General features: G+C 38.8%; 1 protein-coding gene across 1 annotated transcript in view; it reads left to right on the top strand.

The window, feature by feature from the left end:
* Positions 1-27,911, top strand: part of SCN11A (sodium voltage-gated channel alpha subunit 11) — a 108,685-nt gene that overhangs the window by 60,575 nt on the left and 20,199 nt on the right. The window contains exons 16-23 of the mRNA XM_077994190.1: positions 7,879-7,992; positions 8,698-8,812; positions 10,715-10,869; positions 13,975-14,148; positions 21,425-21,526; positions 22,010-22,273; positions 22,966-23,019; positions 26,316-26,457. Coding sequence (XP_077850316.1) covers positions 7,879-7,992; positions 8,698-8,812; positions 10,715-10,869; positions 13,975-14,148; positions 21,425-21,526; positions 22,010-22,273; positions 22,966-23,019; positions 26,316-26,457 — 1,120 coding nt within the window. The remainder of the gene's footprint in view (positions 1-7,878; positions 7,993-8,697; positions 8,813-10,714; positions 10,870-13,974; positions 14,149-21,424; positions 21,527-22,009; positions 22,274-22,965; positions 23,020-26,315; positions 26,458-27,911) is intronic.

Here is a 27,911-nt window from a genome sequence, read left to right as displayed (position 1 = left end):
CTCTGCCATTTGGAATTAAGCGTTCTATAGATGTCTGCTAGGTTTAACTGTTATATAGTTTTGTTCAAATCTTCCGTTTCCCTATGGATCTTCTATCTAGTCGTTATTCATTCATTTCTGAAAATGAGGTATTGAGGTCTCCAATGTTTACTGTTGAATTATCTGTTTCTCCCAACAATTATGTCAGTTTTTGCTTCATATATTTTGGGGCTCTTCTGTTAGGTGTATGTATGTTTATAAATGCTATATCTTCCCAATATTTTGACTCTTTTATCATTATAAAATGTCCCTCTTCATCTCTAGTAAGTTTTTTGTTTTTAAATCTATTTTATCTGATGTTAATAGAGTCATCCCAGCTTCTTTTATGGTTGCTGTTTGCGTAACATGTCTTTTTCCATTCTTTCATTTTCAATCTATTTATATCTTTGAATCTAAAATGTGTACTCTGCAGACAGTGTATAATTGGATCTTGTTTTCTTATCTATTCTGGCAATCTCTGCCTTCTGATGGGATTGGTTAACCCATTCATATTTAATGCTATTGTTAACACAGTTTATTCATCATATTTTCTTCTTTGTCTTCTATATGTCTTCCATGTTTTTTCCTTTATTATTTCTCTACTGCTTCATTTGCATTAAGTGAATATTTTCTAGTGTAACATTTTAATATCTTTAGTTTTTTTTCAAAATCTTTTTTAATTATTTCCTTATTTGAGTGCTCTAAAATTTGACACATACATCTAACTCATCAGAATCTGTCTCAGATTTATATTAATTCCAGTAAGCTATAGAAATATTACTCATATATAGCTCTATTTCCTCTCTCCTCTTTTTGTATTGTTTTTAATTCTACATATTATATTCATACATGTTAAAACCCAAGCAACATTTTTTTATTATTGCTTAATATAACTAGATGTCTACTAAAGGAGCTGAGAAAATAAAAAAAAAATAAGTGTATATTTATAAGATTTACTTTAATAATCTTCTTAGTTACTTTTGGCTCTCTTCATTTGTTCCTGTGAATGTGAGTTACCTGCAGGTGTGATTTTCTTACTCCAATGCAACTTTGCTCCCACCCATATCCTTTGTGCTTTTATTAGCAAATATATTTTTTTATTTCTATGTTACATATCCAGCAACACAATTTTAAACATAATGTTTTACACAATTGCTTTTGAAATCAGCTAAAAGAAGAAAGGAAAAGAAATATATATTTTTTACTATATTTGTGTGTGTGTGTTGGGGGTGCTGTATTACCATTTAGCGTTACTTGTTTTTAGTCTGGAAGATATCCTTTAGTATTCTTTATAAGGTAGGGCAACTACCAAAGAATTCTCTGTATTTATCTGGAAACACGATTATTTCATCTTCATTTTTGAAAGACAGCCTCACTGGATATAAAAATCTTGGTTCACTGTTGTTTTTTCTTTCAGCACTTTGAATATATCATATCACTGCCTTTGGCTTCCATTATTTCTAATGCAATGTCAATGTTAATTTTATCAATGTCACCTTGTACATGATGAACCACTTTTCTCTTGCTACTAAGATTTTCTCTTTTCTTTGTTTCAGCACTTTTACTATGATGTGTCTAGGTGTGGATCTCTTTGTGTTTTTTCTACTTGGGGTTTCATTGAGCTTCTTAGATGTGGAGTGCTAGGATTTCAATGTGTCCTCTAAAGTTTATGTGTTGGAGAATTAATTCCCAAAGTAACAATGTTGAGAGGTAAGACCTTTAATAGGTGATTAGATTATGAGGGCTCTGGTCTCATGAATGGATTAATGCTGTTATTGTGGGAGTGGTTTAGTTACTGTGGAAGTGGGTTCCTAATAAAAGACTGAGTTTGGCCCCCTTCCCTTCTTTCACTTTCTTGCCTTGTGATGCCTTCTGCCATGTTATGATGCAGCAAGAAGTCCTTCACAAGATGCTGGCCTGCTGATCTTGGTCTTCCTAGCCTCTAGAACTGTAGGAAATACATCTCTGTTCTTTATAAATTACTAATTTCAGGAATTCTATTATAGCAGCATAAATTGGACTAAGACGTGTAGATTAATGTTTTCAATTTTGAGGAGTCTTCAGCCATTATTTATTTAAGTATTTTTTCTGTTCATTTTTCTCTGTTTCCCTTCTGGTCTGTGTGCTTAATGGTGCACCACATTTCTCTGAGGCTCTTTTTATTTTTCTTTATTTTGTTTTCTCTGTGCTCTTTAGATTGCACAGTCTCCATTGATTCATCTTTAAATTCACTGGTTCTTTCTTCAAATGTACTGTTGGTCTCTCTAGTGACTTTTTCATTTCAGTTATGATACTTTTCAACTCCACAGTTTGTATTTGGCTCTGTTTAAAATATAATTTCTATTGATATTTTGCATTTGATTGTACCTTGTCATAGTATGTTTTATTTCCTTAAGCATTGTACCTTTTAATTCTTTAAATATATTTATAATGGCTTCTTTGCATTCTTTATCTTTTAGCTCTGACATCTTGACCCTTTCAAGTGCAGTTTCTATTACTGATTGTTTTCCCCTGTATGGGTCATGCTTTCTTGTTTTTTGCACATTTCATAATTTTTTGTATTGGACATTTTAAGTAACATATTGTGGAAACTCTATAACTGATTCACTTTTCTCCTCTCTGGGGCTTCTTTATTAAATGGTAATCTCACTAGACTATTTTAGTGGAGTCTACTCCCTCTCCAACCCATCCCCCTCCATTCACACACAATGTGAAACCTTTGGTGTCACTCCTAGGACAGTACGTCCCTGGATGTGCACACAGTCAGTCTAGGATGACTGTTGTTTCAGCAAGGCTATCTTTGACTGTCTCCTGTGATCTCTCTGTTAAGCTGTCTGCCTCTTTTGGTATTATATTTTGATTTTAGGCTCAACTAATTGCTAGATAATTGCTGTATTTTCCTTGACAATGCCATGGGGCATAAATTGCTCAACTGTCTGATTCAATTAAATTCTGGAAGTGATAGCTTTTAAGCGCAGTCTTTGAGATTTGCTTTGACCCCAGGGGGACTCTCCTTAGCTGTTTCTTTTCATAGTTCCTTGTGCTGAGCTTCCTAACCTATATTTTAGTTCGTTGCCTTTATTGAAGGAGAGCTACCAGTCTCTTCTTATTTGCTTACCAACAAAATACCCATTGTTTTCAAGAGCACTTTTAGACTTTTACTTCCCCACACCACTTTGTTTCAAATAAAGCCAGTTCTATGGAGAACTTCAAAGCTCTTTTTTCTTATGAATTGCCTCCCACTCTGGGCAAAATCTCTTAGGCACAATTCCAGGCACTTGGGCAGGGGCAGTAGCCTCTCAACTTCTCAGTTTCCTTCTTCCTTAATCCTCCCCACCCCCAGAGCTTTCGCCCTACAAGTAAGCTGGAATGAGGGTGATTCTAGTATTCTTGGGCTGCCGCTTCTGGGATAAAGTCTCTGCCCTATGAGTGGAGGGCTAGATGGAAAAAGGGAGCCGACATTTTGGCCACACTCACCAGAAATTTAGAGGCCTTAACTCAGAATTGGAAGAGATAAGAAATGCTGGTGGCCTGAAGCTGCTGCTGCTTCTTTTTTTTTTTTTTTCCCATAACTCATACATTTTTATTGGTAGACATTTCATGGTGTTGTAATCATTTATGTATTGGAAAATGGGATTATTTTTGATGATAACAGCATTTCTTTATTTCAAATGCATTGAATGACCACCATGTGACAGGCCTTGCACTAAGATAAAATAAATATGCAATAAGTAATTTTTTTTTGAGGCAGAGTTTTGCTCTTGCCACCCAGGCTGCAGTGCAATGGCACAATCTCATCTCACTGCAACCTCTGCTTGCCGAGTTCAAGTTATTCTACTGCCTCAGCCTCCCAAGTAGCTGGGATTACAGGAGTGTGCCACCATGCCTGGCTAATTTTGTATTTTTAGTAGAGATGGGGTTTCACCATGTTGGCCAGCCTGGTCTTGAACTCCTGACCCCAGATGATCCACCCACCTCAGCCTCCCAAAGTGGTAGAATTACAGGCATGAGCCACTGTGCCTGGCCTGCAATAGGTAATTTAACATGTAGGCAGTATTTTTTTTAAATAAAAGCATTTAAAAAGATTTTCCTTTTATGCAGATATCATTGATGTGCCTTTCCATTCAAAAGGCTCAATGTCTTTTTTTTCAATTTCATAAAAAAATTTGATTTCAATAGTGTTTGGGGAATAAGTGGTTTTTGGTTACATGGATATTTCTACTTGGGGTTTCATTGAGCTTCTTAGAGGTGGAGTGCTAGGATTTGAATGTTCTTTAGCAATGATTTGTGAGATTTTGGTGCACCCATCACCACATTCCTTGATTGGGAGCTAGGATAGAGGAAACCCTATCTTTTTGGCCACCTCTGTCTAAAGTGGAGCCTCCATAAAACTTGCTGGAAGGGCCTGGGGGAGACATCAGATCATGGCTTCAGTGTCATCAATTTCTACCATTCTTACTGAATTTTAGTAGATTTTCTTGAATGAATGTTTCTTCATTTGCTGTACACTCTCAGAATAATTTCCAGAGACTTCAAATTATTTTTAAAACAGTTTTCACCACTTACACTTATTTCCCTAGGGAGAACGTTCACAGAGATTCTCATGCTATCATCCACAGAAGTGAAACTCTATGTGACTTCTTTATTAAATTATAAATGTATTCATTTAAAGACATTTTCCGATTATTATGTTACTTTCATCTTTTTCTCAAGTGAATTCACCTCCTTGTTGTTAATTTTAGGAAATCTACTGATTTTATGTTTGTTTCCTCATACATTTTGGAATGTTAGCTTAAAAGCTCATCTTTAGTGGGAGGATCTGTCATTCTCTTTGCAGTCTAAGTTCTATGATTGTCTGTAATAAATCCTTCTGTGGCATCCATTTCAGATCCATGTCTTATATTGCCAACTTTGGATTGTGGTCTAATAGTGATACAAGTCATATTGCAGATCAAGTCACTGAACCAGTGGGTACCTTTGCCCAGGTCCTATTTCTGAGGTTGTACTTCTTCCTGTCTCACTAGGTATGCAGCTTTGTACAATTGTAATTATAAGCATTTGCTACAGCTTTTTTTTTTTTTTTTTTTTTTGGCTTTTTTTCTTAAGTGCAAGAACTTTACCTCAGCCCATAGTTTCAAGTCTTAAATATAGCTCTGGTTCCCTTCCTCGTCTTAGGGTACTTTTAGACACCATTACCTGCTATCTTATTTAAATTTTTACTACTTTATATTTCGTTTCTGTGTCTAGTCCATAGACAGGTTACCCCTTTTTGTATGCATATGCTTGTGAGGTATATTTGTGGCTATATTAGTGAGGTGACAATGCTAGTAGCCCTTGCTCACTCTCAGCACCTCCTCAGCTTCGGAGTCCACTCTGGCTGCACTTGAGGAGCCCTACGGTCTGCTGCTGCACTGTGGGAGCCCCTCTCTGGGCTGGCCATGTCTGGAGCCAGCTCCCTCTGTTTGCCGGGAGGTTTGGAGAGAGAGTCGTGGGCGGGAACCCAGGATGCGCTTGGCACTGGCAGGCCAGTGTGGGTTCTGGGTGGGTGCAGGTGCAGGCTCAGTGGGGCCTGAATCTCGGCACGGCGGACCCCTGCTGGGCTTGATGGAGGGATGAGCTCCCTCTGGGCTGAGCTCCCTCTGGGCTGCTGGAGTACCCAGGCTAGGTGCCACAAAGTCCCACCCTGAGTGCCATTGAAAGGTGAAGCAGGCTGGGCTTCTGGGTTGAGTGGGGACTTGGAAAACTTCTCTGTCTAGCTAAAGGATTGTTAATGCACCAATCAGCACTCTGTGTCTAGTTCAAGGTTTGTAAATGCACCAATCAGCGCTCTGTGTCTAGCTAATTGGGTAGGGGACTTGGAGAACTTTTGGGTCTAGTTAAAGGATTGTAAATGCACCAATATGCGCTCTGTGTCTAGCTAAAGGTTTGTAAATGCACCAATCAGCGCTCTGTCAAAATGGACCAATCAACTCTCAGTAAAATGGACCAATCAGCTCTCTGTAAAATGGACCAATCAGCAGGATGTGGGTGGGGTCAGATAAGGGAATAAAGGTAGGCTGCCCAAACTTGCAGCAGCAACCTGCTGGTCCACTTACATGCTATTGAAGGTTTGTGCTATTGCTCTTAGTGATAAATCTTGCTGATGGTCACTCTTTGGGTCCTCGTCGTTTTTAAGAGCTGTAACACTCACTGCGAAGGTCTGCACCTTCACCTCTGAGGCCAGGGACACCACAAACCCACCAGAAGAGAGAAATTCTGGACACATTTTCAGACACATCTGAAGATCTGAAGGAACAAACTCCGGACATGCCATGTTTAAGAACTGTAACACTCACTGTGAGGGTCTACAGCTTCATTCTTGAAGGCAGCAAGACCCAGAACCCACCAATTCTGGACACATTAGTATGTATGTGTATTTTTACATATGCTATTACATGAGTGGAGAAATGTTTCTGAATCATTACCTTATAATGTCACAGTTGCAGGAGTCTTCACATAGATGTTAGTGTAAAACATTCACCCAAGATGTAACTGTAACCTGCAAAAGGGTCTGGCTGCTAGCTGCTTATGAAAAGAATTTGAAATAATAACAAATTATGATAAGAGCAATATTCCCTTACTATCTGTGCCAGCAAGGGGAAGAGCAGAGACTCATTCTACTCTTCAATTTGTGGAAGGAGTGCGGGGGTTTTTTAATAAAGCATTTGAGATAGAGAAGAGGCAAGGGGGGATGAGGGGGTGCTCAGTGGTGTGACTTGCTCCAGTGGCCCTTCTTGAATTGTTGTCCCATTTGGTGAAGGGGCTGGCACCATCATGGATCATGGATCCTGCCAGGTTACACATTAGTTGCAGTCAATTTTGTAGTCAGTCTACAGCCGGGGATAGGTTCCATTCTTGAAGTAATCTTGTTAGAGAATTCTAGAGGTGTCTGGTCCCTATCAGGATCTGACTCTTGAAGCTTCTAAGAAAATTAATGATCACATAAAAGAGCATGGTGTGTGGTTAGAAAGCATTTAGGTAAATAAATGTGCAAAAGGTATGGGAATATAGTATGGGAAAGGAAAGGCAGTGGAGGTTCACAGCACATTCCGAGGCTGTATTTCAAGATAAGAGGTAACACGTAGGCAGTTTGTCTCAAAGTTGTATCTTTGACTTGGAGGAGAAAGAGGAACAGGAAGAGGGAAAAAAGAAAAAAAAGTTTAAAACACGGTTTGAGGCTCAGCTGCCAAGCTGCTCGGTTACATGACTTTACACATTCTTCTTAGATATCCCTGTAGGTCATCAGACCAAATTTATTTTTCAGTTTTATGTAGTGATATATTATTTTTCTTTATGCCTTTTAGTTTCCTATTTTGCTAAGGAAACTCTGTACCCCACATGATAGCAAGTTATTTTTCAAATTTTCCTTTTAAAATGCTTACCCATTTATTTTTACATCAGAATATCATATGATTATATATTTTATTTTTACTGTATAATGGAATTGTGTACCATTTATTAAATAATTTATCATTTAGTCATTGAATTGAAAGGGTATGTTTAAAATATATTAAATCCCCATATAAATTATATTAAATCCCCACATAAGTTTTATTTATGAATTACTTGTGGAGTTTTGTATCAGAACCATACTGTTTTGATTATGTATCTTTGCAACAAGTTCAATATCTGTTTCCTCTAGTAGTTTTCCCAGAATTATGTTGAGTTTTTCCAGGAGCAGTTTTTAAAGAGAAAAAAGAGTAATAATGTCAAAGGCTTATTCTCATGACGAAGAGAAAACGAAATAGCATTCAAACTTCTTTCATCTTAAGTGACATGTCCAGGAGGAATATTAATTCTATCCTGGGCTCTCTGTGTTAGGCCTATGAGCTCCATCAGGAGAACAAGAAGCCCACCAGCCAGGGAGTTCAAAATGTGGAAATTGACATGTTCCCTGAAGATGAGCCTCATCTGACCATACAGGATCCCCGAAAGGTAATTTTCCTAGGATGTCAGAGGAGCTTGTGGCTCATCCACACACCTTCTCCAGGATAGCTATTATGGAAAAATGGCACAGTTAATGCAGAGAAAATTGCAAGAATCGAGTTTTGAGCAAAAGTCTAGGCCAAGTTTCTCAACTTTACTTCTATGACATTTGAAGCAGGACAATTATTTGTTGCGGTGAGCTTTTCTGTGGATTATAAGATGTTTATCCATATCCTTGGCCTCTATGCATTCAGTGCCAGTAGCATCCCCTAGTTAAGAAAATGAAAAATGTCCTAGACACTGCCAAAATATCTCCTGGAGGGCCAAGGAAATAAGAACTTCTGGTCTAGGCCTATTATTCCAGTAGGTGAGACAGTGGAAAATTACAGTCTCAGTGAAGTAGTCGTCTTATCGCTTAGGCAGCATATCAGGGTTATGATCCATAGGGAGAAAAAGTAGAGGTACTATATCTGCATATGCCTTGCCATTCCTCAGCCATAGAGATGAGCTAGAGAGTTCTCTTCTGAAATCAGACTGCTCATAGCACTTAGAGAAGAGCCCAGCAGGAGGGGTGGTTCTTGACACACCTCATCCTAGAAACCTTTGTCTAGTTCATTTCATCCTTAAAAAATCAGACAGTGAGAAACTCCATACTACCATGGTGAAAGAAGGTCTTAGTAAATGGCTCCCCATTCCTTTTGTTCTGATGTGCAGAAGTCTGATGTTACCAGTATACTATCAGAATGTAGCACCATTGATCTTCAGGATGGCTTTGGATTGTTACCTGAGATGGTTCCCGAAAAGCAACCAGAGAGATGTTTGCCCAAAGGTAAGTGGCAGTATTTCTGCATCCAGTTCACATAATCTTTGGATGGGGTTTCTGTTCTTCTCTGAGGCTCTGTGGTTTTAGTAGACAGCATCTTTCTACTTCTATTGGAGACAAAAGCAATGAGAGGGCACCCATAGATTCTTGGGGCGATTGTCAGGTCTAGGCAGAGAAGATTTCAGGAAATTCTTGCTTTAATTGGGCTCCTCTCACATGGCCCAACATGCCAGGTAAACACTCTAGAAAACTTTCTTAGAAAGCCCACTGGGTCAATATGTCTGCCACTTTTTGTGGTTCCCAGGGCATTCAATGTCAGTGTATATTTGAGGTGAAAGACCAAGAAAAGAGTTCAGACATTGTAGTCAGGATCTTTAGCTTAGGAGCAAGACTGCCTGAGCTCAAATTTTGGCCTCGCCACTTATGAACTGTGCGACTTGTTCAATTTAGTTAACCTCTCTGTGCTTTATTTCTAAAATGAGGGTAATAATAGTACCCAAAGCAAAGAGCTGCTGTGAGTATTAAATGAGTTAGTATAAATCACTTAGAAGAGCATCTGGAACAAAAATAAGCAATCAATAAATGCAGCCTTTCCTAATTCCTTGAGTGGATGTAGTGGCTTTTTCCTATGGCTTTTACTATTTCTTATATTCATTGTAGTGAACTTATTTGCACTGGTTTCCCCCATGGGGTCCTTAAAAACAAAGGCAGTGACTTCATCAGCATTGTATCTCTTGTGTAAGAATAGAAGCCGGCCCAGAAATGGGTTCAACAAATGTCAATGAATATATAAGTGACAACAAATTAATGAATGAATCTAAAAAATTATCTATCAGATTAGGACTAAATTGGGTCCAGAAAGAACACAGATAACAGATTTCAAAGTCACATTCCAGGTTGTTTAACAGCTCCAAAGCTGGACAGAAGTTGGATTAAGGATTTCCAGTAGATTGCAGTTCTCCTGATTTACATTTGCACTGGCCCTTGAGGTGTGCATATGATGTCAACAGTGGAGATGAGAAAGAAGGGTGATTTTATCAAAGAAGGGAGGAGTGGGATAAAAGCCAGGAAAAAAGTGTAGTATTTTAGGAAGATGAACCTACTGACATTCTTGGAAGAAGAAAAGAGGCAGAGTGAAGAGAGCCCATAGTGGTTTAAGAAGATGAGGAAAGGAGCAAAATGTTATAATCATCATGAAGTAAGGATCAGCAGAATTTGTATAAGGGGAGGAGGAGAAAAGGTGGAAAGGGCAATGTGGTCTATGCTGAAGGCCTGTGTGTGTTGAGAACAAATGCTCAGCTCTTTGTAAACATCTCGACATTTGATGAAATTCTTTCGTGTATGACCTGAGAGGTTCACAAAGCCTGTGACCATTCTACCTAATTCCCTGGAGTCCTCCAGACATGATCTCTTTATGATTACCAAAAAAAATTACTGCATAACAAACAACCACAAAACCTCAGTGGCATAAAATAATAAACATGTGCCTGCAGGATTCTGCTGATCTTGGCTGGCTTCATTCATGCAAGTGTTATCTAGTCTGGGCTCAACAGGGCAACATGGATCTGCTCCACATGTCTATCAGCCTCCTTCCAGACCCAATGGGGTAGCCTGAATATGCCTTTTTTTATGGAGATGACACAAGAGAGCAAATGGAAACATGCAAGGCTTTTCAAGACCTGGGCTCAGAACTGGCACGGTGTGACTTCCATTCTACTCTATTGGCCAAAGCAAGTCACATGGCTGGGACCAGATTTAAGCGGTTAGAAAAAGATGCTGTACTTCTTTAATGGGAGCAACTGCAGGTCACGTGGCAAGGGATATGAACACAGGAGGGGGTGAAAAGTTGCATTTTAATGCAATTTATTACAGACACTAATGATAGTGCCTACCGTTAATTCCTTTCAGGCTTTGGTTGCTGCTTTCCATGCTGTAGCATGGACAAGAGAAAGCCTCACTGGGTCATTTGGTGGAACCTGCGGAAAACCTGCTACCAAATAGTGAAACACAGCTGGTTTGAGAGCTTTATTATCTTTGTGATTCTGCTGAGCAGTGGGGCACTGGTAAATCATCATGGTCTTGTGGAGACATTGGGCATCAGGGCAGCTGGGGAAGCTGCACTCTTACTTGGCTTCTTATGGGACTGTGAATATGGGAGACCAGGCAGAAGTGGTCTCTGGTGCTGCTGGTTCCCGCAGTGGGCAGGGTTTTGCACAACTTCTGAAGTCATGCTCAACTGGGATATCCCCAAGCAAAGATGCTTCGTCTGTGTGGAAGAGTAACTAAAACCAGCACTTTAAAGTGGCCACTAGAGTCTGGTCCTTGATCATCTACCTCTCAATTTTGGGGGATTTCTAGACATTTTCACTATATCCTCCATAGTTCCTCCTCTAGACAGCAATGCTTTTACTCTCCCTCTTACTGTAAACCAAAGTGCTGTTTTCTGAAAGGTAAAATATTATAGGAGGGAGTTACAGGGACCAGATTAGGATATAATAAGTTGCCTTGGTGTTTTCTGTCATTCATGATCCCTTGAAAGAAAGGACAAGGAGATGTTGCTTTATATGCATGATCAAAGTGTGGTATGAGTCCCAATGAAGTTTAGAAATAACTCTGAACCCATCAGCTTCCATAGCCATAAAGCCATCCACTCCTTTATGCTCTCTCTTCACACCTTCTGGTCCTTCTTGTCTCCCTTTCCCCTCTCTGCTAGGGGGATAGTATCTTTTCTCTTATCATCTGCATATTTCTCCCTCTCCTTTTCTATTTTCTGCTTTTTTCTATCATGTATATTCACTTAAAATGATTATACAGTAATGTGGAGCTAAATAATATGGAACCAAACTCTCTTACTGTTTGACATAACAAACAGTTATGAGTTTGTTATGAGAGTTTGGTTCCATATTACTAAACCCAGGAGTCTTGGGTTCTCCCCTACTAAGAGTGACAGAACATTTCACAGTGAGTCATTAGCAAGTGGAAAAGGCAAGGAAATATCTTGCTCCTACACCCCATAGCTTCTGATTAGTGTTTTACACTTGTGTGATCTCTGGTGAAAAGAGAGGAATACATACCAGAGGCCACCAGGGATTGTGATCAACATACATCTCCGTTTGTCTACTTATTACAGTGTAAATTATTCTTCAGACAGAAAAGCAGATTTCTCTAAAACCATCCCAGAGGATTCCCTTGATCAATTTTTATTGTTAATCTTGGGTCTAGTGTTACCTGTACACTTGCCGGTGACTACATTTTGACTGGCTGTCTACTCTTACTCAAGTGGTAGGGTTTTTTGTATTTATTCCACAAATGATACTTATGATAGGCAGTGGGAAAGCAGTGATGTTGCTAAAAGGCCACAGCAAAAATGCCCCATGGTGCCATAAAAAGAAAATTTATGATCAGAAATGTAGCAGAGGGCACACAGCCCCAGTTTTTACCTGCCTTCAGAAAGGCAGGTGCAGGCTGGGCAGAACAAAGCTGAATACACGATGCAGAGGGTGCCAGGAGAAGGACCCAGCCCGTATTTCTCTGTACGTATTTGTAGACAATGAGAACAAGAGACATCAAGTCGTTTGCCACTATATATATCTATCAGCAGCATCAGAATCACCTGGAAGCTTGTTAGAAATGTAGATTATTACATTGTAACAAGCAGTCCATTATAACAAGTTCCCTAGGTGATTTGGGGTCCATTAGAGTTTGAGAAACTCTGGTCTAGGCAACTATGTAGTAATAAGAGCTTCCTGTGTCAGAAAACGGCCTAGATAGAATGTGGAAGCCTCTGAAGCACAGTTGCAGATATAAGCCTGCTCATCCATTGAGCTAACTACTCAGGTCTGCTGAACCATCTTACCGTTAAGCTTCCCAAATAAGGGAGGAAATGAGCACCTAATACCATTCAGATTTGTTTATCCTCAAGAGGCAAACAAACAAAGTCCCTGACCTCCAGGAGCTTGAAGTCTAGTAGGAAAGACAGCTGGAGCGATTATAGACCAGAAAGTATAGATCAAGATAGATAGAGCAATTAAGTGGCCTACTCAGGGAAGCAGTGGGTGACATGGGAGCATGTAGGATGGGAACCTAACCCAATCCTGCTGGAACAGGACAGTTTCCTGTAGAAAATATCAGCTAGGTTGAAATCTTAAAGCCAAAGAAGAGCGGAAAGAGCAGAGGATGAGATAGAGGGCCTTCTCCAGCCAAAAACCCACTTGGCAATTGGAAGTGAGACTGTTTCACTCTTTTGCATTCTTTTTTTCACCCCAGGACTTTGGGGCTGTGGGCTTACCCTAGTCCCCAACAGGAAAGGTGATTTCCTTCCTGCCTTCAATGTTGGCGTAAATTTCATGGGCAGCTTTAGTAACAGGCCTTCTTCCTTTCTTTCATTCTCAGTAACTCTGTAAAGGCCAAAAGGACAGCTTATACCCTAGTTATATAGACCCTGTAGAATCACATACACTTTGGGTGAGGGAAGTGTTTGGATATAGCATTAAAAAGGGTTGCTCTGAAAGCCAGAATTTATTTTTTCATAGTTACACATAACAATGTTCAATACTCAAAGTAATTTACACTGGGAGCTTTAGCCCAGAGTGTTCCAAATTTTGTGTGTCATGGCACACATATGAAATGACACTATTTGTAGGGAATGGTAAGGTAAATGGATGAGGCTGTTTGTAGGGGGAGATGAGGGGCATCAGGGTTGGCAGGATTTAGAGGGTGGGCTAAAGCACTTGGACTTCATGTTATAAGCAACAAAGAGACACTGAATTAATTCACCAAGGCAATTGGGAGGATGAGAGATGGTCTGTGCCACTGGGTGGTCCTGGGAATGTTGACAAGACATATTTGGCAGCAGTTGAAAGTATGAGGAAGCCCAGGAAATAATGTGATCCATTAGGAAGAAGTTTTAATATTCAGGGGACCAGTAATAAGAAGTTGAGAAACTATTATGACAACAGAAGAAAGAGGATTTTCCTTCTTCCATTTTTACTTACTCAAGGAATGGATTCCATTGGAAAAGTTTAGCCTTAATATCTTTTGAGCAAAACCTCATTACCAAGAGAGATACCCGTTTTTATTCACATAAGGAAGAAAAACAAAAAGCAAAGTTACCAAGGAGTTCTTTGCAAATATTCAGTCTGGCCTATGGCTATGCTTTTTCGTTTCAGATATTTGAAGATGTTAACCTTAAGGACCGACCCAAAATCCAAGAATTACTAAATTGTACTGACATTATTTTTACACATGTTTTTATCCTGGAGATGGTACTAAAATGGGTAGCCTTTGGATTTGGAAAGTATTTCACCAGTGCCTGGTGCTGCCTTGATTTCATCATTGTGATTGTAAGTTTACCATCTCTGTGTCCCACACAGGCTGGGGTAGTGGTTAAGGCAGGGATCATATGGGGGCTGCTTTTCCTGTGTGCCTCATGTGGGATGTCTGTCTAAAATAGTTTTTCTTATTATCATTGCCTCTTCGCAGTACTTGGAAGTAGTTGTCATTTGTCTATCAGCAGTTTAGCCTTTTCTAGGTCTCACTCCTCATACACTGCACTTTATATGCTCACCACTCCAACCTTTCCCATGATGGGAAAGGTTTTTTCCTTTCCCATGATTCATTCACTTCTCTGCATAAGCACTGTTTATGTATGATATGTACCTAGAATAACTTTCAGTATCCTCGATTTTTTCTTCTTCCAACTGTATATTTCTTTTGAAGACTTCTCAAAGCTGGTCAGCAGCCAATAGACTAGGCTAATATCCATCTTAATTGTCAAGCAACATAAGAGGATTGTTCACATACAGTCTCTCGTTTAATATGCATGACAATGTTCTGAGTTAAGCAGCATCGTGTGACGCCTCCCACACTGTATACAAGGAAACCTGAAGCTCAGAGGATTAGCAGTTTGTTTCAGGTCATAGAGCTGATAAGTGGTGAAATTGGAATTCACATGTCTAGCTATATGACACAAAAGCTAATAATAGTATTAGTGGATCACATTTATTGAGTGCTTTCTCTGTATCAAGTACTCTTCCATATGTTCCAAATGCCTTCTGTCTTTTAGTTATCATAGCCACTCTGTGGCAGGTACTACTATTTTTGTATATTCAGAGAAAGAAAGTAAGTTATAGAGAGGCTAAGAAACATGTTCAAGATTGCCCAGCTAGAAGTGGTGGTGAGATACAAACCTAGTAAGCCTCACTCCAAAACTCTTGATTTAACATTACATCCTCTTTTTAAGATTAATTTTATGTTTACTGATATATAGTAGATGGACGCATTTTCAGGATACATGTGATTATGTAATACCTTTAAATAATTAGAAGTGGTGGAACCTAGTAAGTCTCACTCCAGGGCCCTTGATTTTAACATTACCTTCTTTCCATCATGATAAAATTAGTTAAACTTTGTCCCTGCTGTGCAAGGAAGTAGATAAGACAAATGCATGAGCATAAACCATGTGGTCAGCAAACCCCACTGGAGAACCATAATGTTGCTGGTTAGCACAAACAGACTATGTGTTCATTTAATGTGGACATCAATATCCTGAGTTCATCAGTATTACATGACATCTACCACATTGCAAACAAGAAAACCAGAAGCTCAGAGGCAAGGAAAGAGAAGCTCATTGCGGTTCAGGCATTTTAGAAAGGCATCAATGCCATAGAAGCTACAACAGGATTCAAAGATGAGAATAAAAACATCCACGTTTGTCAGTCCTGTTAATTTCTAGAGAACAAATAATTCTGTACCTATTATCTTAGTAGATTATAGTAAAAAGAAAGCCCTATAAACTATGTGATAAACAGAAGATTGGTATCTCAATTATAGGGACCTGTGTTTTACTGGATACAAGCCCTACACTTAGGAGCCTGGGTCCTAAAGCTAATTGGTCTACCCTCCTTTTGTGTAACCTTAAGCGAAACACTTCCCCTCTTTTGACAGTAATTTTCTCACAGGTAAAAATGAGGATGTGGACTATAAATTGCCCAAACTGACTGAATACAAAATAGAAAACTAGTGATAGTTTCACTAGAAATCTAGGATCACCATTAACGATATCAAAACAGTAGTCCAAAGCCACACTGTCAAAAGGTACCAGGCCCAGATGGGTGGGTGGGTTTGTTTATTTATTTATTTATTTATTATATTTCAATAGGTTTTCAGGGAACAGCTGGTGTTTGGTTACATGAATAACTTATTTAGTGGTGATTTCTGAGATTTTGGTGCCCCATCGCCTGATCAGTGTACACTGTACACAATGTAGTCTTTTATCCCTCACACCCTTCTTTCCCCTGAGTCCCCAAAGTCCATTGTATTATTCTTACGCCTTTGTGTCCTCTTAACTTAGGTCCCTCTTATGAGTGAGAACATACAATGTTTGGTTTTCCATTCCTGAGTTACTTCACTTAGAATAATAGTCTCCAATTCCATCCAGGTTGCTGTGAATTCCATTATTTTGGTTCTTTTTATGGCTAAGTAGTATTCCATGGTGTATGTGTATATATATGGCATATACTATATATATACCATATATATATATATATATGGTATATATATACTATATATATACCATATATATATATATCACATTTTCTTTATCCACGATTTGATTGATAGGCATTTGGGCCGATCAATATTTTTGCAGTTGCGAATCGTGCCTGCTATAAACGAGTGTGCAAGTGTCTTTTTCATATAATGATTTGTTTTCTTCTGGGTAGTTACACAATAGTGGGATTACTGGATCAAATGACAGATCTATTTTTAGTTCTTTAAGGAATCTCCACATTGTTTTCTATAGTGGTTGTACTAGTTTACATTCCCACCAGCATTGTAGAAGTGTTCTCTTTTCACCACATCCACTCCAACATCTATAATTTTTGATTAGGGCCATCCTTGCAGGAGTAAGGTGGTATTGCATTGTGGTTATGATTTGTATTTCCCTGATAATCAGTGAGGTTGAACATTTTTTCCTATGTTTGTTGGCCATTTGTAAATCTTCTTTTGAGAGTTGTCTATTCATGTCCTTTGCCCACTTTTGGATAGGATTATTTGTTTTTTTACTTGCTGATTTGATTGAGTTCTTTGTAGATTCTGGATATTAGTCCTTTGTCAGATGTATAGATTGCAAAGATTTTCACCCACTCCGTGGATGTCTGTTTACTGTGCTGATTGTTTCTTTTGCTGTGCAGGAGCTTTTTAGTTTAAGTTCCATCTATTCATCTTTGTTTCTGTTGCATTTGCTTTTGGGTTCTTGGTCATGAAGACTTTGCCTAAGCCAATGTCTAGAAGAGTTTTTCCCATGTTATCTTCTAGAATTTGTATGGTTTCAGGTCTTAGATTTAAATCTCTGATCCATCTTGAGTTGATTTTTCTATAAGGTGAGAGATGAGGATCCAGTTTCATTCTCTTACCTATAGCTAACCAGTTATCCCAGCACCATTTATTGAATAGGGTGCTCTTTTCCCAATTTATGTTTTTGTTTGCTTTGTTGAAGGTCAGTTGGCTGTAGGTATTTAGCTTTATTTCTGGGTTCTTTATTCTGTTCAATTGGTCTGTGTGCCTATTTTTATACCAGTACCATGCTGTTTTGGTACCTTTGGCCCTATAGTATAGTTTGAAGTCTGATAATGTGATACCTCCAGACTTGCTCTTTTTGGTGAGTCTTGCTTTGGGTATGCAGGCTCTTTTTTGGTTCCATGTAAATTTTAAGATTGTTTTTTCTAGTTCTGGGAAGAATGATAGTGGTATTTTGATGGGAATTGCATTGAATTTGTAGATTGCTTTTGGTAGTAGGGTCATTTTTCACAATGTTGATTCTACCCATCCATGAACATGAGATGTGTTTTCATTTGTTTGTGTCATTCATGATTTCTTTCAGCAGTGTTTTGTAGTTTTCTTTGTAGAGGTCTTTTACCTCCTTGGTTGGGTATATTCCTAAGTATTTTTGTAGTTTTCTTTATAGAGGTCTTTCACCTCCTTGGTTAGGTATATTCTTAAGTGTTTTATTTTATTTTATTTTGTTTTATTTTCAGCTATTGTAAAATGGGTTGAGTTCTTGACTTGTTTCTGAGCTTGGTCACTGTTGGTGTATCACAGTGCTACTGATTTTTGTACATTGATTATGTAACCTGAAACTTTGCTGAATTCATTTGCCAGTTCTAGAAGCTTTTTGAATGACTCTTTAGGGTTTTCTATGTATACAATCATATTATCACAAGACCCAGATGGTTTTGCAGGTAAGTTTCACCAAACTTACAAGGAGCAATTAATCTCATCTTACTCAAATTGTTACAAAGAATAGACAAAAAAGGGAAAGCTTGCAAACTTATTTAGTGAGACAAACATAATATTGATAATAAAATGAATAGAACAGAAATTAATCAAATAAGAAGAAAATAATATTACAATTGTATATCTTTATAAATCACAGATAAAGAACTCAACACATGTGGTTTACTATTATTATTATTAGCCTTGACAGCATGCAGACTGTGGTGTGGATCTGAAATTCACCACTTATCAGCTGTATGACCTGAAACAAGTTGCTGATCCATTTAGCTTCAGGTTTTCTCACCTATAATATGGTATATGTTGCAAAATGCTGCTTAGCTTGGGATATTGTTGTACAGATTAAATGAGAGAACGTATGTGAACAATTCTATAATATTTATTGTCAATCAAGATTATATAAAATTGCCATCATAATTTTTATTAGAAAAGTATAAATCACAAGAAGATACACAATTCAACTACATCAAAATGTAGTAAAACTTTTATTTTTGTATTCAACAATACTCTAATTACAGTTAAAAACCAACTAGAGCCTGAGAGACAGTATTTGCCACAACAGATCATTCATTATTATTCACAACATATAAAAATTTCCTACAGATTCACAGGAAAAAAACAACCCAAAGTAAGAATGGGATAAGTATACAAACAGCCAGTTCACAAAAGGAATAAATGTATGATGAAATATACACTAGTTCTATCACCAGTTAGCATAGAAGTGCATATTAAAATGAGAGGCCTCTTTTTACTCATTTGATTGGAAAACAAAATATATTGTTTTGAAACATGGTCTCACTCCGTCACCCAGGCTGGAGTGCAGTGGCAACCTCTGCCTCCCAGGCTCAATTGATCCTCTTGCCTCAGCCTCCTAAATAGGTGGGACTGCAGGCGCCTACCACCATGCCCAGCTAATTTTTGTAATTTTTGTGGAGACGGGTTTTACCATGTTGCCCAGGATGGTCTCAGACTCCTGAGCTCAAGCTATCCTCCTGCCTCGGCCTCCCAAAGTGCTGGGATTACAGGCTTGAGCCACTGTGCCCAGCCATGGCAAAAATTTTAAAGTTGGATAACATCGATATTTAGAAGGATACAGGAAAATGTGATCTCAAACCACTGCTAATAATTTAATTGGTACAGCCACTGTAGGGAACATTTTGCACTGTTAAGTAAAAATCACAAATGACCCAACTCACAATCCACAAATATCACTTGTTATAGATCCAAGGAGAACTCTTGCCTATGTACCCAAGAAAAATGCACACATCTGTCCAGTGTACAGTTGTGCATAATACTGTCCAGTGTACTGTTTTGCCTAATAGCAAAGAAATGGAAATAACCTAGGTATTCACCAAGGAGGAGTGGATCCATAAAATATGAAGATTTATATGCTGTACTATTCCTCAATAGTTACAAGGAGCAAACCATGAGAATATAATCAATATGATGATTTCAAAAACAGTGCAGAGTGATAAATGCAAGTTAGATTTAAAAAATAAGATAAAACTAGTAGATGACTTCTCACTTGAAGAGTGAGTACAGTAGGATGGGAAAGAATATGGGTGCTTCTCTGTGTCTCACTGATACCTGCAAGTCTGATGGAACAGAAACTGGGGTGAGATTTCAGGTAAAGAGGTGTGTAAGGTCCCTGTAGGAACATCTCTTCTCACCAACTATGACAATGATTTGGTAAAACAGAAGAATTGCTAAACTTTGCCATCTGTTTTCATCTGGCTAGGAACAAATGGAGTATTTACGCAAAAGCTACTTAAATAACTCTCTAAAAGTGGTGCCATTGTAAACAAAAAGCCCATTAAAAACATTATAAATACACTATAAATTGATTATAAATTTCAAAATCTTAATATTCTGTCATATTAACTCAATTTCTCTTCACTGCTACAATGAGGTTGGCAAGATTTGTGAGGAATGTTTTTAGTTAATAGTGAACTCTGACATCAGCTTAGTCAGGACTAGCCTGATTCACTTTCTATCCAGCTGAGCAACTCTTCTTCCAAGTTGAGCCTCTGAAAACTCTCCATAATAAGAATGGCTGAAGATCTGCAGCAAGCAGCCTCAACTCAAGCTCAGCATTGATTCCATTGTGATAATAGAAGCAAATCCTAATTCCTCATATGAAAGCCAATGCCTTCTGGAATTGTCCTCTACTGAGCATCTGTAAATATTGTTAAGATTTAATTTGGTATACTTAACAGAGCTTTCTAATACTCAATTCTGTCCTATTGAGGAGAAGTGTATTGGGAGAGAAAATAGCATTTAATTCCCCAATAAGGAGTGATTTGGGTTAGGGGAACTATTAGCAAATAATTAATTTTTTCCATGTAACTTTTTATTTTGATATCATTTCAAACTAAGAAAAATGTTGCAAGAAATAGCATAATGAAATCCACATATTCTTTCTTCAGGTTCACCAATTATTGTCACCCATCTGCTTTGTCATTTTTTCTCTTTTTTTCCCCCCTGAACTGCTTGAGATTAAGTTGCAAGCATCAAACCTGTTACCGCTAAACATGTCAATGTATATTTCCTAACAAGGACAATGTCTCACATGATTACAATACAGTGATCAAAGTTAGGAAATTTAACATTGATTGAATTAAAATCCACGTCCATTTTCAAATTTTTCAAATTCACCATAAAGAGCTTTTTTAGGGCAATTGACTGTCATAATAAATTTCAATTGACTGGCTGGGCGCGGTGGCTCACACATGTAATCCCAGCACTTTGGGAGGCCGAGGTGGGTGGATCACGAGGTCAGGAGATCGAGACCATCCTGGCTAACGTGGTGAAACCCCGTCTCTACTAAAAAATACAAAAAAATTAACTGGGCATGGTGGCGGGCACCTGTAGTCCCAGCTACAGGCTGAGGCAGGAGAATGGCGTTAAACTGGGAGGCGGAGCTTGCAGTGAGCCGAGATCGCATGGCTGCACTCCAGCCTGGGCGACAGAGCGAGATTCCATCTCAATAAATAAATAAATAAATAAATAAATAAATAAATATATTTATTTCAATTGACTGCCATAACAAGATTCTTTATGGTTAATTCCCTCTATGCATCCACCTCCTGCCCCCACTCCAATCCAGGATTCAATTCAGGACCCCATATTACATATGATTGTTATATCTCTTTGGTTTCCTTTAATTCACAACACTTTCTCAGATTTTCTTTGTCTTTCACTAAACAAATAATGTGAGTGCATTGTCCCCACCTTTATGGACTGTAGCTTTGGTAGATAAGGAGAAAAATGGACTTTTGAGCTGGACACCAAGTCAGGTGCATTACCTGTGGCTTCTCTTCCCATCAGGTCTCTGTGACCACCCTCATTAACTTAAAGGAATTGAAGTCCTTCCGAACTCTGCGAGCACTGAGGCCTCTTCGTGCGCTGTCCCAGTTTGAAGGAATGAAGGTACATTCTGCAGAGGAGTGGGTGGAAGTTCAGTTAACAGGGAAGGGTGGAAAGACCAACAGTTCTTTCTGGGCTGAGATTTCCTTAAATTGCCAAGCTTTCCCTGGGTTATTTCCCAGCCTGCCTACTGCTTAGAATTTGAGAGGTAGGGAAAAGCCTAAGATAGTACTTTCTACCCTAAAAGCTTCTGTGACAGCCAAGATGAGTTCTAGCTTCCCTTCAGAATCCTGGGGTAGGTGTCCATAAGTCTCTAACACTGTCATCACAGGGCACTTCTCAAGGTATCCTTAGTGGCAACAGAGAGGACCCATTATGTAGGTAGCTGAGAGCAGGGCTTGTCATGGGGGTGGGGCGCATGTATGTGGAGATTAAGGACAGAGCTCCAAGAGATCCAGCCCTGCGCATCAGGCCCATCCTGAGAATCGAAGAGCCTGGTGCATCCTACCAGTCTGTTATGGTTTTCTCTGGTTTTGTTTCCATAAGGTGGTGGTCAATGCTCTCATAGGTGCCATACCTGCCATTCTGAATGTTTTGCTTGTCTGCCTCATTTTCTGGCTCATATTTTGTATTCTGGGAGTACACTTCTTTTCTGGAAAATTTGGGAAATGCATTAATGGAACAGAGTCAGTTATAAATTATACCATCATTGCAAATAAAAGTCAATGTGAAAGTGGCAATTTCTCTTGGATCAACCAGAAAGTCAACTTTGACAATGTGGGAAATGCTTACCTCGCTCTGCTGCAAGTGGTGAGTACAATCAGTATGTTTTTCACTCTGAGGAGAAAATACTTCAAATAATCATGAATTGTTTCTCAGCTAAAAAATGCAGTGACTCCATTGTGATAATAGAAGCAAATCCTGATTCCTCATATGAAAGCCAATGTCTACTGGAATTGTCCTCTACTGAGCATCTGCAACTTCATTGACTGCTGAGCCTCAGCTTCCTAGTGATGCCCCTTTAAGGATCTGTACATTTCACCTTGTCCTGTATGGCACCTTTGCTGGCTCTCCACATCTCCAGGCAGAGAGGAGTGGAGCCTTGGGTGTAGGTCATGACACTTTGAACAGTTCCCTGTTTAAACCATAGTTGCCAGGTCTTGAACAGGCAGTGCAAATAAATATGGCATCAGAAAAGAACCCTTAGCCAGTCTCTTTTCAGCTGTTGGGCCACAGCTTCAGCTTCTCTGGTAACTTTTAAGGTGGAAATTTCTTGTTTTTAAACTTTGTATCTTGTACAAATGAAGAAGAAGAAAAAAAATCCAAGACACACATCCTTGAGTTCTCTTCTACTGTTCTTTTATTTGAGCATCCTGTCCTAGAAAGTTGGGGTATCATCTTATATATTCAGCCCACTGGACCTCACCTGCTTTTCCATGCCACGTGTCTGTTGATGGCAAGTCTACATTTGTATTATTCATGTTTTTCTGCTTTTGTTGCAGGCAACATTTAAGGGCTGGATGGATATTATATATGCAGCTGTTGATTCCAGAGAGGTGAGTCAGTGTTCTACCATGTTCTGGAGTGTTAGGGTCAAGTCAGAGATACCACGGCTACATGGACAGTCCAGAACTTATGGCATCATAGTTCCAGCAGCCAGGGTTCTCTGCCTTGTTTTCTTTGGAACAAAACACCATGAGATACCACTGCCTGATACAAAGGGTTCTTACGCATCCTCTAGTGAGTATCTGATACCCACCCAGTATTTTCTAAAATCCAATCCTCTTTCTCCATGGTGGCCAAGGAAAAACCACTCATATAGGAGATGGAGCCAAAAGTGGCCGAATCACAGGATGCCTTGATTTTCCTCTTACCTCTTCTCCAAATGGTTGTATAAGCAGAAACCAAATTTCAAAGAGTATCTGTCTTAGACTGTGGAAAACCTTAAGACTGCACTAAATTTGCAAGGGAGACCCTTCCATGGCTCCAGACTCCCTAGTGATGGCCAACTGGAATTTTAGTTAAAGAAAAAGATAATCACGGACTCCCAAAGTTGGAAGTGTACTCAGTAATCTAGCCTAGCTTCTATTTTCCAGCTTGGAAATTTGAGGGATAAAAAGAAAGAGTTTCCCAAAGCCATAGAGTGAGCAGATGGTTAGCTCAAGAATGGAGTCAATGGCAGAAATTACTGTTTTCTATTGCAGCACATGTGTGTGTTTTGACCTGTTTGGGAGTCAGCAGAGTTGATGCCTAACACCGTATTCAGTACCTGTGAGCTGGTACAGACTGAGTATCCCTTATCTGAAATGCTTGGGACCAGAAGGGTTTCAGATTTTGAATTTTGTAAGATTTGGGAATATTTGCATAATACTTACAGTTGAGCATCCCTGATCTGAAAATCCAAAATGCCACAGTGAACATTTCCTTTAAGCATGACCTTTGCATGTTATGTCAGCACTCAAAAAGTTTCAGATTCTGGAACACTTGAGACTTTGAATTTTCAGATTAAGGATGTTCAACCTGTAGTAGCAGTAGAGGTGGTTTGAGTAGTGTTATAGCAGCACCAAGAGATGAGAATGAATCTTTATGGTGATTCCAGTTGTCATTATAAATTCACAGATTGGCATTATAAGTTAATATACAGATGATGCATAGCAACAAATCTGAGTTTGCTTACTTCTGTGGGTGTGTTAATAAAATCAACTTTCTGGAAAGGCGGAGCTAACAGTAGATACTTAACTGTTTATAACAATTATAGTTTACATTGTAATGTTTATATATATTTATATGTAATTACAAATTAATTACATATAATTTTTATATGTAATTATAAAATTATGTTGTGTATATAATTATAAAATGTACTTTTATAATTTCATAATTTTAAAATGTAATTTTATAATTATATACACAACATAATTTTATAATTACAATTTATAGGAAAGGAAATATTTTAAAAATACTAATGTACTCATTTGTCTTTTTGAGTACATGACCTTCACTCTAGTTTGGCTTTGACATCCATCTTCGTGGAGGTGGAGATGGGGAGTGGGGAGGAAAGGTTTTGCAGATGTGTAGCAGACAAGGTGTGTGGCTTGCAAATGCTCCCAGAGTGAGTGACAGGTGGGTGGAAATGTGTGGAGGGGTGCCTGTTTTGGTGCTGGTCCTGCTATGTACTGGTTGTTGTATGCTGGCTTCTAGCCTGATGACTCTTGTCTATGTAGTCACCCAGCACCCTGCTGGCCTCAAATATTGAAGTTGTGATTGTTGAAACTGCGGGCATTCTCCCCATCATTTCCTCCTGGCCTTAAATGCTGGTTCTCTGCCATATCCTCCACAGGGTCCTTGGCAGTCTACTCCCATCCCTTGCTACAAGGCCCAACATGACAAGCCCATAGCTATGAACTCCATGTCCAAGCCACATGAGAACTGAGAGGTTCAAGAGACTTCTCTCTGTTCAATTATGTTACTCTAATCTCTTAAGTCAGCCTGCCTGCCTAATATATCTCAGGCCTTCCTACTAGTAATTCCTTCCAGAAAAATGCAGAAGTAAAGCGAGAATACCCTCTCTGCCTTCCATTTCCCTCAATTTACTGGATCCCAACCCCTCTTTCCAGACCCAAAGAGGGATAATCAGGACAGATATCTTGTAGCTCTGATTTTCTGTCTCTGTTTATTTTTCCTACATTTCCTATGGACAAATTGAGTAAGCTTTGATCATTTCATATTCTTGTCTAAACCTCCCTCCAATAAAACTCTCCACCTTCAAACCCTTGATCTAACAAAGAGGGACATGAAGGAGTGTAGACATTCCTATATCTCAAAGCAATAACCTAACTTGCAAGACTATTAGCCTGCTTGGCAATTTTATTTTAAATGTCCAATGCTGAATATTCTTTCCATTACATTGTTTCTGTACTAATGTCTACCTTTTGTTCAAATAAATGGATGCCTCAAGCAAACCTGGACTAAGTTCAGGTAGTCTTCGTAGCAAAAGAGAGAAATAATATTTTCAAATAATTAACTTCATTACACTAGTCTACATTGTGAGTGTTGAATAACAAATACCATAAATACATTCAACATTAGTCAGAGCTATCAGCACTTACGTCTTTGATGTGATAGAAGGGAAAAAAGTGAAATTCTTTTGCCACCTGCCTAAAAGTGCTTGAAGCCAATAACAATGCGAAGGACTTGAATGAAAGGGATCTCAGATGATTTGGGCGGTACCTCGAACTAGGAGAGCCTGGTTGAAGTCAATTTGTATCCATTTTAGAGCTTGATCATTCATTCATTCATTTAGATATTTATTCCATGTGTGTCAAAAATCTACATATCAGAAGGTATGCTAGGCACAAGGAATTTAAGAGTGAAAGGACATAACCACATATTAAATAAAGCAGTGGGCTCTATATGGGGGACATAGTAGTTTGACAACATTTAGTAGTTTAGTCACCTCTGCCCAAGGTGAATGTGCCCCTCCTCTGGTGGCCTCACTTCCAGTCAGGTTCCCTCCAGTTACATATCCATATGGACATTCCATATGGATGACTTTTTAAAAACACAAATGTGATCATACCACTCCTCTCCCTTACAATCCCTCAATGATTCTCCTTTGCTTAGAATAAAAAGCCCAATTTTCCACCACCCCAGGTCCCCACCACATGCCACCACTCAAGCTGAGCTGGGAAAACTGAGAGACAGGCTCCCAACAGGGTCCATGGCTGTTAGGAAGAGGCTATGTAGTCAATGCTGCTGTAAGAAACACCTTGGTCTTCTAGATAAGGCAGTTCGATGCTTATATTTTTCTCCAGTAATTGTTTTTTTCTCTTATTAAAAAAATTTCTAACAGAAAGAACAGCAGCCAGCGTTTGAGAGCAATTCACTCGGTTACATTTACTTCGTAGTTTTTATCGTCTTTGGCTCATTCTTCACTCTGAATCTCTTCATTGGTGTTATTATTGACAACTTCAACCAACAGCAGAAAAAGATAAGTATCCGAGTTGTCTTGATTTGGTAATTTTATCTCTGTCCTCCAAATGCATTGAAACATAATTCTGGCCTAGAATATTATACAAAGTAGCCTTTATGATCTGCACAATAACAAGGAGGGAGCCTCCCCTGTCTGCCTGGAGATGATCCTCAAAGATGAGGCTGAAAGAAGACTGAAAACATCTGGGTTTAGTTAAGTCATTGCTTTTATTCTCTTTTACCTTCTTAATCAATGGACATTGTTACTATTGAGATGAAACCCATTAATAATTGATCCCTAATAGAACAACCACCACCAGGATTAGTATTTATTAAATATGACAGGAGGGTCATATTTTAATAATCTTTCAAATGCACTTTATTACCACAATAAAAATAATATACTCTCCTTTTTCAGCCAATGTATCCTGGCCCCCAGCCCCCAGGCCTCAGCAGATCTATCCACCCTACTTGGAAAGAAGATGATTGGGGAAGAGGCAGGGCTAGGGAGGTTTCCTTCTCCATACACTATAATAAACACATATTTATTTTGCTTATTCTAAAATCCACAGGAGCTTTATAGTGAATGTGAAAATTAAGGAAGATAAAAAGAAATTTTAAATCACCCTAAAGTGGCCACCAAATGGTAATCACTTTAGACAATGCCTCTTATGATTTTGGTATAATCCATTTCAGTCACTTTGTATTACTTTTACACAGTTAGAATTACCTTATAATTTTAATTTTGTAGTTTTGACCTCATTAGTTATAAGCTTATGTCGTAAAAGTATCTTTGCTATAAGAATTCTCAGGGCCGCTGGCAGGGCGTGGTGGCTCATACCTGTAATCCCAGTACTTTCGGAGGCCGAGGCGCAGAGATCACTTGAGGTCAGGAGTTCGAGACCAGCCTGGCCAACATGGTAAAACCCAGTCTCTACAAAAAATACAAAAAAATTAGCCAGCTGTGGTGGTACAGGCCTGTAATCCCAGCTACCCGGGAGGCTGAGGTAGAAGAATTGCTTGAACCCGGGAGACGGAGGTTGCAGTAAGCCGAGATCGCTCCACTGCACTCCAACCTGGGCAACAGAGCGAGACTCCATCTCAAAAAAAAAAAAAAAAAGAAAAGAATTCTCAGGGCTGAATTACATTGCATATTATGGATAGATCATAATTTATCCTGATCATTCCCCTCTTTGGACATTTATAGGTTGTTTTTAAATTTCATGCTAGATATTTTGCCCTCAAATTTCCAGATGTGAGAATCCTAGCTCATTTTTCTGTTCTTTCTTGCTCAGTAGTGAAAATAGTTAGAACTTTTTTTTCCCTGAGAGTGGCTCTGAACAGATTTTATGCAGCTTTGTTAGTAGTGTTATGTGTATTCATTATTTAAGAGAAATCCAGTTGCCCTTTATGAGATTTTTGTCTAAATTTTGGTACTAATTTCTGTTTTTGTTGCATCGTGGTTTGATTTATGCAA

Source organism: Macaca mulatta, chromosome 2 (genome assembly GCF_049350105.2).
Source record: "Macaca mulatta isolate MMU2019108-1 chromosome 2, T2T-MMU8v2.0, whole genome shotgun sequence".
Classification (NCBI taxonomy): Eukaryota; Metazoa; Chordata; class Mammalia; order Primates; family Cercopithecidae; genus Macaca; species Macaca mulatta.
Note: the sequence above shows the minus strand (reverse complement) of the source record. Positions and strands in the feature narration are given on the sequence as shown.